We start from the raw sequence: 13,293 nt of genomic DNA, 5'->3' as shown, positions 1-13,293 counted from the left end.
TGTCAAACACAGAAGAAAGTCTACCGTATGGGAAGAGTGAAGCGGTGGATGTACAGCTCAAGAGGCTAGCAAGAACTACACCCTATTATAGAAGAAATCTTCCTAGGGTTTGCTCCTTCTGGCGAAAAGGACAGTGTACACGAGGCGATGAATGCCCTTATCTTCATCAAGAGCTTTATACTGATGCTTCGCTAGCTGCACAAAATATCAGAGACAGGTTTGTTAGCTTTCTTCTGCTGTATCTATCCCTCTCATTCTTTCTTTCTATTAATGAGTTAATAGCGTGTTTTATCGTTTATTTATTTATTTATTTATTTATTTATTTATTTATTTATTTATTTGTTTGTTTGTTTGTTTGTGTTTGTTTGTTTGTTTGTTTATTTATTTATTTATTTATGTTCTTGTTCGTTTCTTTTCTCGTCTCTTTATTAGTTTGTCTGTCTGTCTCCTTCTTGTATATATCTTTCTTTATTTTTATTGTTTTGATCTCTCTTTGTCTCTCACATCCCTACTCTCTCCTCTCCTGCCACCTGCTGCTATCTGCTGCTGCTGCTATCTGCTGCTGCTATCTGCTGCTGCTATCTGCTGCTGCTGCTGCTTCTATATGCCTGCGAGCTCTCTCTCTCTCTCTTTTCTTTTACTTTATCTTTATCTCTCTCTTTATCTTTATCTTTATCTTTATCTTTATCTCTAGCGTTTGTGCGTTGTTTGCTATTTGTTTATTTCCACTGTAAATAATAATAGAAGTAATGGGCCTTATGAATATAACAAACAATAAAATAAATAAATAGATAAATATATATATATATATATGTTGTGTGTGTCTATACACCTCAGGTATATAGGGCAAGATGACCCGGTAGCAGCAAAAATATTTCGCGTTGCTGCTAGTAGAGCAGAAGAAGAGATATCAGCGCCTGCAGATACGAGTATAACAACATTATATATAGGAAACTTAGCAGCGGGGATAAGTGAAGAAGATTTAATGAAGAAGTTGTATGTATATGGAGAGATATTAGCTCTAAGAATAAACCCTCAGAAGCATGTAGCATTCGTCTGCTATGCAAATAGAGAGGCTGCTGTTAATGCTATACAACAGCTCGGTGGACAGCTTTATGTTAACGGGGCTTGCATGCGTGTTGCTTGGGCAAAGCCTAAACCAAAACAGCAGCAACAAACTGATAGCAACAGCACCAGCAGCAGCAGCAGCAGCAGCAGCAGCAGTTCTGCTGCTCCTGTTGCTGTTCCTGATGGCTATCTTGCACCGCCTATGCCCGGGCTACCTGCTGTACAGCTGCCTCCTGGTGTGGCTGCACCCCCTCCTGCTGCTGCTGCTGCTGCTGCTTCTGCTGCTGCTCCTTATCGTTCTATGCGGCCTTTTGAAGCGGAGTTGTCGAAGAGGTAAAGGACAGAAAAGACGAACAAAGAAGAAGACGAAACAAACAAACAAACAGAGGGGTATTACTTTGTATTGTTATCTTCTTACTTCAGTTGCGGTGTACATACAGAAAATATAACAACAAACATAAACCCTAAACCCTTAACCCTAAACCCTAAACCCTGAGGGGAGGAAGTGCAGGCGTTCAGGCTACTTTCTGCTGGCCTGTGGCTAGGGTTTAGGGTTTATACCCCCGAGGAGGGTTTAGGGTTTGGGGTTTAGAACAACGATGTGGTTTTAGGGTTTAGGATAATGAGAAGGGTTTAGGGTTTGCATTAACAAGGAGGGTTTAGGGTTTACGGCCCTCTCCAGCAAGTTGAAGGAGTTGCTGTGGGGGTGATGAAGATCTCGCTCTAAACCCTGGCTGTTGAGAAGCAGCGCCTCTTTAGGGTTTAGGGTTTAGGGTTTAGGGTTTGTAACAGAGAGTGCGGCCCAGCTGCTGCAGCTGTCTGGACCCGCTGCAGTCGCCCCCAAACCCCTATATTTGCCTTATAATCTTTTTTTCTGCTGCAGCGCAGCCACTTGAATTGATTAGGGTTTAGGGATTAGGGTTTAGGGTTTATGTGTTGTGGGCTGAAGCCGTCATGCCCCGAGCTGTAGACAGAAATAATAGAAAGAGAATAAATACAATTAGATAATAATAAACATAGAGGGCTAAACCCTTAGAAAACTGCACAGACACCGCATAATCTAAACCCTAAACCCTAATTAAACGGAGATGCCTGTGCTTGCACAGCAGGCGTTAGAGGGGTTTGTTAATTCTTGTTTCTTTTTAGGGTTTTGTGTAGACAATTAAAAGAAAATATATTAAAAACTCTACCAACGCATCTTCTTCTTTACCTTCAAACACGTAACTGCAGCAGCAGCAGCAGCAGCAGCAACAGCAGCAGCAGCAGCAGCAGCGGCGGCGGCGGCGGGGCTCTCGCCCTCTCTGGCTGGCTAGCCAAGCCTAAGCGCAGATAAAGTTTGTTTATTGATATTAAAGAGATTATAGCTGCAACAAAATAAATCAAGAATATCTTCTGCTGCTGCCTCCGCAATACACAGGGAGGCTTAGGGCCCCTACACCATCGGCAGCACTCAGCCGTGCAGCAGCAGCAGCAGCAACAACAACAACAGCAGTAGCAGCCTCAGCAGCAGATGCAGCAGCTGCTGCTGTTGCAGCTGCTTCCCTTGCTGCAGGAACGCAGCAGCAGCAGCACAAGCAGCAGCAGCAGCAGCAGGGTGGTTTCGCTTATCACGCAGGTAAAGGGTTTATTGCTGCCAGCGTTGCTGTGAGGCATCCTACACCGTCTGCTGCAGCCATTGCTGCTGCTGCTGCTGCTGCTGCTGCTGCTGCACTAGGCACCACCGTGATGGAGAGAGCAGCAGACCCTGCTGGACCCCCTCATGGAGCTGTTGTGCTTTAGGCGCAGGTGGCTGCTGCTGCTTCGCCAGCAGCAGCAACGCTTGCTGCTGCTGCTGCTGCTGTTGCTGCTGCTCATTGTCGCTGCGGCCGCCTCGACAACTTCTCAGCTGCGGACGGCAAATGGGAAGGCTGCAGCTGCAGCTGCAACAGCAGCAGCAGCAGCGGCACCTCCGACGATCCCCTTGAACAGAGATGCTACTGCTGCTGCTGCTGCAGAGCCTGAAGCAGCAGAATCAGCAGCAGCAGCAGCAGAGGGGGCACTGAAAGCTGCAGAAGCACCAGCAACACCAGCAGCACCAGCACCAGCAGCAGCAACAGAAGCAGCACCCGAAGCAGCACCAGAAGCAGCAGCAACAGCAGCAGAGTCTGTGCAACTGCGTAGCAGCAACGTCTTCAAGGAGCTGCAGGACTCAGAGGACAATGTTGACAATAGCAGCAGCAGCAACAACAACAACAGCAACAGCAGCAGCTACAGCGGCAGCGAGAGCAGCAGCAGCGACAGCGCGGAAGCAATTATTGGTTCTCCCTCTGAAGAAGTCGACTGTATTGAGTCCAGGAAGCAGCAGCAGCAACAGCAGCAGCAGCAGCAGCAGGCAGAGCAGCAGCAGCAGCAGCAACAGCAGCAGCAGCTGGCGCGGCAACTGGAGGAACTGCAGCAGGGAGAAGAGCAGCTGCAGCAGCAGCATGATTTGCAAACGCAACAGCAAGAACAGCAGCAGCAGGCAGAGCAGCAGCAGCAACAGCAGCAGCAGCAGGCAGAGCAGCAGCAGCAGCAGCGGCAGCAGGCAGAGCAGCAGCAGCAGCAGCAGCAGCAGCGTGTGGCTGCTGAGATAATGGAGTTCAGTGGAGACACCCCATGCCACCGCCTCACAGATAAGGGGACCAACTGCGCAGCAGCAGCAGCAGCAGCAGCAGCAGCAACAACAACAGCAGCAGCAGCAACAGCAGCAGCAACAGGAGGGACAGCCTCTCGTCTGCGGGCTCAAGGAGGGGACCCGCACTGGTACCGCAAAGACACCCCTGATGCAGCAGCAGCAGCAGCAGCAGCAGCAGCAGCTGCTGCTGCTGCTGCTGGGACGTCGCGGTCTTCTTCGTTTCTTGTCGAGCAGCAGCAGCCTTCCCCAGCAGCTCCAGCTGACAGCAGCAGCAGCAATAGCAGCAGCAGCAAGAGCAGCAGCGGGGGGACGAGTATAGATGAGGAGGAGACAGTTGCAGACTTTGGGGTGTCTCCGCAGCTGAGCAGCAACTCAGGCGAATGGGATCTGTTATGTCTTAACTGGAATATCGCAAACACTGCTTTTAGTTTGCTGCTGATGTACACTTGCTCTTGGCCTCAGCAGCAGCAGGGGGTGTCTGCTGCTGCTTCCCCAGCAGCAACAGCAGCAGCAGCAGCAGCAGCTGCTGCTGCTGCAGCAACAGCAGCAGCAGCAGGAGGCCGCCTTCCCCTAAGCAACCGCATCCTTCCTACAGAAAAATTAGGTTTTCAAGATGCTGGATTATCTTCTTGGGGTGTATCTTCACGGGGGCCCCGGGGGGGCCCCTCAAAGGGGCCTTCATGGGGGGCCCCTTTAGGGGGGGGCCCCCGTGGGGGGGGCCCCTGGGGGGCCCCCTGGGGGGCCTCCTTAGGTGGAGGGGGGGGGCCCTTTGGGGGCCCCTCTGGGGGCCCCTTTGGGGGCCCGTCGTCTGAGTATAGAAGAAGAGCGTTTGTATGTTTTGCTGGGCAGACAGCGCAGGCTGTCTCGGGTGTGCTGCATGCGTTTGTGTGTACATACACCTCAAGAAACGCGAATATGCTGCAGTGGGGTGGTGCTGCTCTGTCTATGATAGGCTCTTTTCTTCATCCTGTCTTCTCTGTCTTTGCTAATGCGGCTTCTGCTGCTTTAGAAGCTGTTAATACTCTTGCGAGATAATATATATATGTATATGTATATATATATATATATATAAACATAAAAACTTTATTAAAATACTCTGTATACACCTCAACAGAGAAACACTTCAAATAAAAGAAGACAAAAAAATGCATAGACCAGAGACAGACTCAAAAACAATTCAACTGTCGATGAAGGGCATACACCCAAAACTGCTAGCTAGCCACCTAGCTAGCTAACTAGCTAGCTGGTTAGCTAGCTGGTTAGCTAGCTAGCGAGCTGGTTAGCTAGGTTAGCTAGCTAGCTAGCTAGCTAAGCGGTTGCCTAGCTGGCTGCCTAGCTAGCTAGCTGGCTGTTTAGCTAGTTAGCTAGTTGGCTAGCTAGGCAGGTAGCTAGCTAGGCAGATAGCTAGCTAGCTAGCTAGTTGGGGTGTATGTGCTGCTGCTTCTGCTCCATCTGCGGGGCAGCAGACCCCAGCGACAGCAGAGTTTAGTTTCCGTCTAAACAACTTTAGAAGAAGAAGCTGCGTTTGCATTTAGGGCTTAAACCCTCGGTAGTGCTCATAAACCCTCAACAAACAAATTAAGGGTTTAGAGGGTTTACAGATATATTAGGGTTTAGAGGGCTTCGCGAATAATTAGGGTTTTTAACCCGATGCCTAGGGTTTAGGGTTTAGGGTTTAGGGTTTGAAAATTTACAGGAAGACCATAGTTTGCGACGAATTGGGGTTCTCGCGGGTTTAGGGTTTGATTAGGGTTTAGGGTTTGATTAGGGTTTAGGGTTTAATCAGAGAGCCCTTGTACCTGAGAAGAGCCCGCTGCGTGTGTCTTCAAGCCCGTCTCTGTCGTGCACATATCCCTTTGTCTTGTTGCAAGTTTGCTCGAATAAATATACTTCTTTAACGCACTGAGATATATCTCCATCAGGCACCAGCTTCCGCTCCTGCTGCTGCTGCTGCTGCTGCTGCTGCTGCTGCTGCTGCTGCTGCTGCTGTTGCTGCTGCTCGTCTGTGTTCAGGGAGTCGCGCTTCAAAGGGTGCTGCTGCAGACACTGCAGCAGCGGCCGCATGCTGCAGATAATTTGCCCAGACTTTTTTGAAGACGAAGAAGAGTTTGCTGCTAGCATGGCGACACAAACACTGCGGTGTACAGGCAGCTGCAATATATAAATATATATATATATGTATATATATGTATATAAACAGAAAAAGAAGGGGAAATTTTAAAAATAAAAATAAAAATGTTTATTTTAGTTTATTTTATTTTGTATATATTTGTTAATCGATTTCTTTATTTTCAAGTCTGCAACGTTATTCTGTGTTGAGCGTTGAGGTGTATAGGCACCTTCAAGAAGTGTTAATGAAACATTTGCGGTTTAAAGGGTGGCTTTAATCCCAAATATTTTTAAAAAAATAAACAAAAAAAAGAAAAAGCTGCAGATACACCGCAAGAGAGGAAGACAGAAGAAGCAGCCGCATGCAGAAGCATGCGAAAGAGATAAAAGAAGCAGCAAGAGTGTAAATTATTTATAATTATATTTAATCTCAAGAATAAAATATATTAATACTAAAAAATAACACCTATTTTATGCTTGAATTCATCGAAAAAGAAGACAAAGACAACACACCATCAGCACTCGCAAAAACGCATGCAGCCCCAAACAAAATTTTCTTTTTAACGAAATCCCCAGCTACAAAGAAATGCATTTTAAAGCATTTAAAATATTTAAGCCTCAAATAATAGTCTTTATAAATACAAGGCCGGGTATACTGCTACAGAATTTGCTGCAATTTAACCTGTCTTCATCCTACAATATATTTATATAAATACACAAAAATTTATTTATAAATAAGTAAATAAATTAATTAGTTAATTAATTAATTAAGTTTGTTGCTTCATTTGTCTCATTTGATTATTAAATTCTCCGCCTGTTTGATGTAACAGCATCTCTCTCTTGTTATAAAGTTTTGTATTTTCATCTTTAAGTGTCGCCTCAGCTTTACTGTCTCCTTCTTGTGTCTCCTTAGCCTTACTGTCTCCTTCTTGTGTCTCCTTAGCCTTACTGTCTCCTTCTTGTGTCTTCATCAAAGCAATGCTGCTCTACCTTCATTTCTTTATTTATTCCTACAGTAAGCAGCCTTTATTTAAGCATTTGAGTTTAATGCTGCTGCTGTTTATCTCTCTGTCTATTTGCTGCAGCTACTGCTGCACTGCAAGCCTGCATGCATGCACAGCAAAGCTAAAGCCTTATAACTCTATTTCAGAACTATCTTACTCTTTCTTCCTCTTCAATATGTAGCTGGTGTGTACAGTTATTATACTCTTACTGGCTCCTCTATCTGTAGCATATATATATATATATATATATATATATATATATATATATATTTATTTATGTTTATCTATATATACTTATTTCAATCTAACAACTATACATATGTTTTCATTCTTTGGGGCTCGTTGATTGCTGCGTGTAAACTGCGAATTTAGCAAATGTCAAGAGGGATAGTAGACGCATCATCAACACGGGGCTTTTGCATGCATGCATGCATGCATGCATGCATGCAAAGCAGCAAGAGTTGAAGCAGCAGGAGTTGCTGCTTAAACTCCTGCATCTCTATTCAGTTTAACAGCATCAAGCCCTGGGGCTGCAATGAAAGTAATAATTTATTATTATCAAAATATTATTTATTTTATTATTAATAGTATTATGTAAATGCAGCTCAGTCTAAAGACTGAATGAAAGGATATATCTGTCGCTTATTTATTATTTTTTTTTTTATTTTTTAACTCTCTCTTTCGCAGCTCAATATAATTCTTGAAGAAGTCATAGAGCCTAATGATTTGTTATATATATATATATATAATATATATATATAAATATATACATCTATAATATATATATATATATATATGCATTTATATTATATATATATATGAGAGACTGGAGTTAAAAAGATATACAAAGAAATTCAAGAAGACGTCTTTTAAAGAATATTAACTAAAAATAAAAAATATAGAAGCGCATGCAGAATAAAATAAATTAAAGTAAAGAAAATATGTAAATGTTATCAAGACGTAGGGGCTACCAAATGCATGCGCTAGGAGATTTTCATATATTATACATATTTTTTTTATATTAAGATTAAATAATAAAACAAAAAATATTATTTATTATTTTTATTATCAAGTGTCTACATATGCCTCCTGCTACATTATTATTATTATTATTATTATTATTATTATTATTATTATTCTTATTCTTATTATTATTCTTATTCTTCTTCTTCTTCTTCTTCTTATTATTATTATTATTATTATTATTATTATTATTATTGTAGAAGTGATATCCTCAAATAATTTATAGGAGCTACAAAAGAAAGACAAGCATATCACTAAAACAACACAGATATATATATATAAATATATATATATATTTATATTTTTATATTTATATATATAGCTTTTAACGCTTATCAGCAGCAGCTTGAGTTTATCTGCACTGTATGCACAGCCCGTTTATTGCTGATGCTTTTCTTTTTAATTATAAACGCTAGCAGAAGACTGATTAGCTGATGTCTTTAAATACTTCAAGTCTTCTATAGAGCACCAATTAATATTCTTATACTTGCATAACTATATATATATATCATATATAATATATAATATATATAATATATATATATATATATATTAGCATTGTACAAAGAAAGAAAAAGTATACAGTAAAAGAAGAGCATGCATGCATCAGGGATAATATAAGGTGTATGAAGGCTCTAAAGAAATGTTAAAGCTTCTTATAGAGAGACAGCTTCATTTTTAAACAACAAATATATCTTTGATATATCTTTGATATACGTGATGGAGGCCTTCTAAGGATTATGTTAGTGTAGAGGCACTAATTTAATTGCTTTAGAAACTCTTGCAGTAGGCGTTCACAACAAGTATACATATATACATATATATATATATATATATATTATAGATATATGTATATAAATATATACATATATATGTTTATATTTGTATGTAGATATATATGTATATATGAGTGAGACAGAGAGAGAGAGAGAGAGAGAGAGAGAGAGAGAGAGACAGAGAGACAGAGACAGAGAGACAGAGAGACAGAGAGACAGAGAGACAGAGAGACAGAGACAGAGAGAATGAATGCTTGTGAGTATGAACAGCACAGCTTAATTGAAGGGTGTCTGCTGTCTTTGTTTACAGTTGTTTTAGGGTGTTACGCTAGAAGAAAGTAGTAAATGCATATCTCTTTACGAAGCTAAGGGCTGTCTTTGTTGTAAATAAATGAAGAAAGCTAAACCCTAAACCCTAAACCCTAAAATAATTAAACCCTCTAATAATGCAGCTGTCTTACACACCTCCCGACCCCAACAAATCCCCACAATAGTTAGGGTTTAGGGTTTAGGGTTTAGGGTTTAGGGTTTAGGGTTGGAGATGAGTATAGATCTGTCTCTAGAGAGCTTTTCTTAACTGGTTTGTCTCCTTGCATTATGTTGTAGAGACACCCCTTGCCTTTATCATAAGAGAAGCTAACAAATATATATTTTATATTTATATAATTATATTATATTTTATATTTATATATGTAGATATATTCTTTGTTTTAAAATAAACCTGCAAACATCCTACTGTCTCTAAACAGTTTAAGCAGACAGGAGACACCGCAAAGGCGTATGTACTAGGGTTGATTATGTGAAGAAGAGAGATATTCTATCATTTAATATATATATATATAATATATATGTAGATCTATATATACCTATATATATATATATATCTGTATATGTATATATATATTATATATTATATATATATACAGAAAGATAGACAGATAGATAAATATATGCTGCTCTGTGTCTTGTTATATATGAAGTGTGCATACACCGTAATATATATATACAAATATATATTTACATATATATATTATTCTCTGTGTCTAATCATATCTATAATAAGTAATATAACATGTACATAGTAAATAGAGTCTAGCGAGGTGTAATGAATATATAAAAAATATATTTATATATTTTGCTGTTTTTTTTGAGTGTATTAGTTCGACAAAACTTAAATTATATTTTAATTGCTTTTAGATCTGCTTATATAAGTATAATAATGTTAATTTTATTATATTTATATTTGTTTGTTTTCATAAGACACCCCTTTGTTGCTCGTTAGCAGGTCTGCATGCAAGAAGAAGGAAGTAAAAGAATAAAAGATAGATCTACAAGCATAAATAAATAAATAAAAAATATATAAAGAGTTTTATTAGTAGGAGAGATAAGAGAAAGTAGAATGAAGTGTATAGGCAGTGTATGATAGAGGTAAGAGAGGATGTTCGGCAGTGATTAAACTGTATTTGTTTGTTTTAATAGCTTAAAATAGATTAAAAATTAAGAATTAAACAATAAAGAAGACAAACAAATGTAAAGAAATGCTGCTTCTCTTGCTGCTGCTAAGCAGCCTGCTTCAGGGCTACCGCGCACCGTAGGGGGATCATATTGAAGTTTATGCGAGGGTTTTGTTTGTATTTGTTTGTATTTGTTTATTTAAATTTATTAAAATAAACCTATTTTAATCCTATTCATCAGAATGAACGGCTCTGAGCTGTATATACAGCTGCAGCATGTTATGAAGACGCATCGCTCGCACTGAGCGACAGGGGAGCAAACTTCTATAGCTTTATCTTGCCTTCTTATAAACCCTAAACCCTAAACCCTAAACCCTAATTTAGGGTTTACCGCTCTAAACCCTCCACGAGGCGGCTCGCACGCTCACTCTTCGACATAAACCCTCTACTTCTTTACTCTGTTCTCTTCTAAACCCTTGCTCTTCTTTTTTCTTCTTCTTCTTTTTATTTTTTCTTTTTAAGGCTGCCTTTGCATGCAGCAATCTCAAAACCTTCAATTTGTTGATTTTCACCAGGAAGGGCCGGTGCTACCTCCGTCTAAACCCTAAACCCTAAACCCTAAACCCTAAACCCCAAACCCTAAACCCTATTTTTAGGGTTTTCTCTTTTTCGCGTAGAAGTTATTCTTCTTGCTTCAGAAACAGAGCAAGATAGGGGGAGGACCTGCTGCAGGGTTTAGGGTTTAGGGTTTAGGGTTTAGGGTTGCTGCGCTGCTGCAGGCGCCCCCTACCCACTTACTCTTTCCTCTCTCCTGCTGCGGCTAAAGGTCTCTGTACACTGCGACTATGTTGCTGCATCGTTTGCTGCTGCAGCTTTGCTTCGGTATTATAGGTTTTGTTTCTTCTTCTTATGCTGCGCACCGGCGTGTAGAAGGAAGAGCAGCAGCAGCAGCTGCAGCGCCTCATTGGGGTGCTGCTGCATCTCGGTTGCAGCAGGAACCTACAACAGAAGAAGATCGTTTATCAGCAGCAGCAGCAGCAGCAGCAGCAGCAGCAGATGAACACGAAGGACCCGACACACCTAGATCTCCTTTACAGCAGCAGGCTTCGTTGCTGCTGGCAGCAAGCACAAGGGAAGGAGAGAGCAGCAGCAGCAGCAGCAGCAGCAGCGGCAGCAGCAGCAGCAGCAGCAGGAGGAGAGCTTTAGCGCGAGCGTTTTCTGTTGACGGCGGGGTGTCTCCTTCTTCTCCTGTCTCCTTGTCTCCGCCTATGCCTTCTTCTCCGATCGATATATCTCTGCTAGAGGCATTAGAACCAGCAGCAGCAGCAGCAGCAGCAACAGCAGCAGCACCATCATCACCTACAGGAGCATCATCATCATCATCATCAGCAGCAGCATCATCATCAGCAGCAGCAGCAGCAGCAGAGGATCCGCTGCATGCATCTCTTCCTCATCACCCTCTTCTTGCGGAACTGTTTCTTAAGAGACCCTTCTTTACTGTTCAAAACCCTAGAATTAAGAAGGCGGTGGAGACATTCTCAGGGCATCTGTCTTCTTCAGGTATTACGATGTGCGGTAGAAGAGATCAGGATGAAGATGTAAGACGCTCGCTGCTCATTTCTGTCTCCTTTTGTCTTCTTTATTAAACTGTCTCCTTTTGTCTTCTTTATTTAACTGTCTCCTTTTGTCTTCTTTGTTTATTGCGTCTCCTTTTGTCTTCCGTTTTATTTTAACGTGTCTCCTTTTGTCTTCTTTATTTTAACGTGTCTCCTTTTGTCTTCTTCTTTATTTTAACGTGTCTCCTTTTGTCTTCTTCCTTATCCTAGCCTGTCTCCTTTTGTCTTCTTTATTATTTTAAACTGTCTCCTTTTTTCTTCCTTTTTATTTTAACGTGTCTCCTTTTGTCTTCTTTTTTAATTTTCTTTTGTCTCCTCCTGTTTTCTTTGTCTGTTTAGTCTGTCTCCTTTTGTCTTTCTTTGTTTTCTTTTGTCTGTCTCCTTTTGTCTTCTTCATTTAACTGTCTCCTTTTGTCTGCTTCGTTTATTTCATCCTGTCTCCCTTTGTCTTCTTTTTATTTTCTTCTGTCTCTATTTGTCTTCTCCAAAAGGAGACAATCTTTTATTTTCTTCTGTCTCCTTTTGTCTTCTTTGTTTGTTTTCTTCTGTCTCCCTTTGTCTTTTTGTTTTCTTCTGTCTCCTTTTGTCTTCATTTTTGTTTCTGCTGTCTCCTTTTGTCTTCATTTTTATTTTTGCTGTCTCCTTTTGTCTTTTTTTTTAATTTCTTCTGTCTCCTTTTTCTCTTTTAATTTCTTCTGCTGCAGTTCTTTCACGTTTTTGTTTTTCTGCTGTCTCCTTTTAATAAGTATATCTACTGTCTCCTTTGTTAATTTGCTTTTAATAAATATAATTGCTGTCTCCTTTGCCTGTCTCCTCTATTTGTCTCCTTTAGTGGTATATACAGAGAAGTCTCTTTTCTTATCTTTTCTTGTTTTTGTTCGTTCTCTCGTTGATAAAATACGTTTTAATATTATTATCTTTATCATTGCATGCTGTCTTTGTCGTATATAATATAAATATATATATATATATATTTATATATTTATTTGTTTATTTTTTTTTTGTTTATAGACTTTAGTCGTAGATGCAGCGGTGCCGGAGTCTCCTTATCATTTGAAGGCTCTCTTCGATGGGCATGGGGGTCTCTTTACTTCAAAGTTCTGTTCAGATAATATTCATAGCTTTCTTAGTAAGTTGCTGTCTCCTTTTACTCTTTACTGTCTCCTTTAAGTGCTTCTGCTGTCTCCTTTTACTCTTTACTGACTCCTTTTCTTCTACTGTCTCCTTTGAGTGCTTCTGCTGTCTCCTTTTACTCTTTGCTGTCTCCTTTTAAGCGCTTCTGCTGTCTCCTTTTACTCTACTGTCTCCTTTAAGTGCTTCTGCTGTCTCCTCTTTAGTTTGCAACTGTCTCCTTTCAGTCTCTTCTGTCTCCTTTTTAATATTTTGCTGTCTCCTTTTTAATATTTTGCTGTCTCCTTTTTAATATTTTGCTGTCTCCTTTTTCATTTGTTTTGTTTATGAATATCTTTTTCTTTTTTCTTTGATTATTTTGATGTTTGTTTAAATATAAATATAAATATAAATATATATATATATATATATTTATATTTAAATATATATATATATATTTATATTTAAATATAAATATAT

At 40.3% G+C, this 13,293-nt stretch overlaps 2 protein-coding genes across 2 annotated transcripts; both read left to right on the top strand.

Moving 5' to 3' along the window:
* Positions 1-2,827: 2,827 nt before the first annotated feature.
* On the top strand, positions 2,828-4,756 carry EAH_00052540 (hypothetical protein, conserved; the record flags this gene model as incomplete). Its single annotated transcript, XM_013391131.1, has 1 exon — positions 2,828-4,756. The coding sequence occupies one exon, from the start codon at positions 2,828-2,830 to the stop codon at positions 4,754-4,756; it is 1,929 nt and encodes a 642-aa protein (XP_013246585.1).
* Positions 4,757-10,932: 6,176 nt separating this feature from the next.
* On the top strand, positions 10,933-12,832 carry EAH_00052530 (hypothetical protein; the record flags this gene model as incomplete). Its single annotated transcript, XM_013391130.1, has 2 exons — positions 10,933-11,685; positions 12,715-12,832. Coding segments are annotated over 2 exons (871 nt in total), but the record flags the coding sequence as incomplete, so codon positions are not given.
* Positions 12,833-13,293: the final 461 nt, after the last annotated feature.

Source organism: Eimeria acervulina, genomic scaffold (genome assembly GCF_000499425.1).
Source record: "Eimeria acervulina Houghton genomic scaffold, Eah_scaff940, whole genome shotgun sequence".
Lineage (NCBI taxonomy): Eukaryota > Apicomplexa > Conoidasida > Eucoccidiorida > Eimeriidae > Eimeria > Eimeria acervulina.
This window is presented reverse-complemented; position numbering and strand designations above follow the sequence as displayed.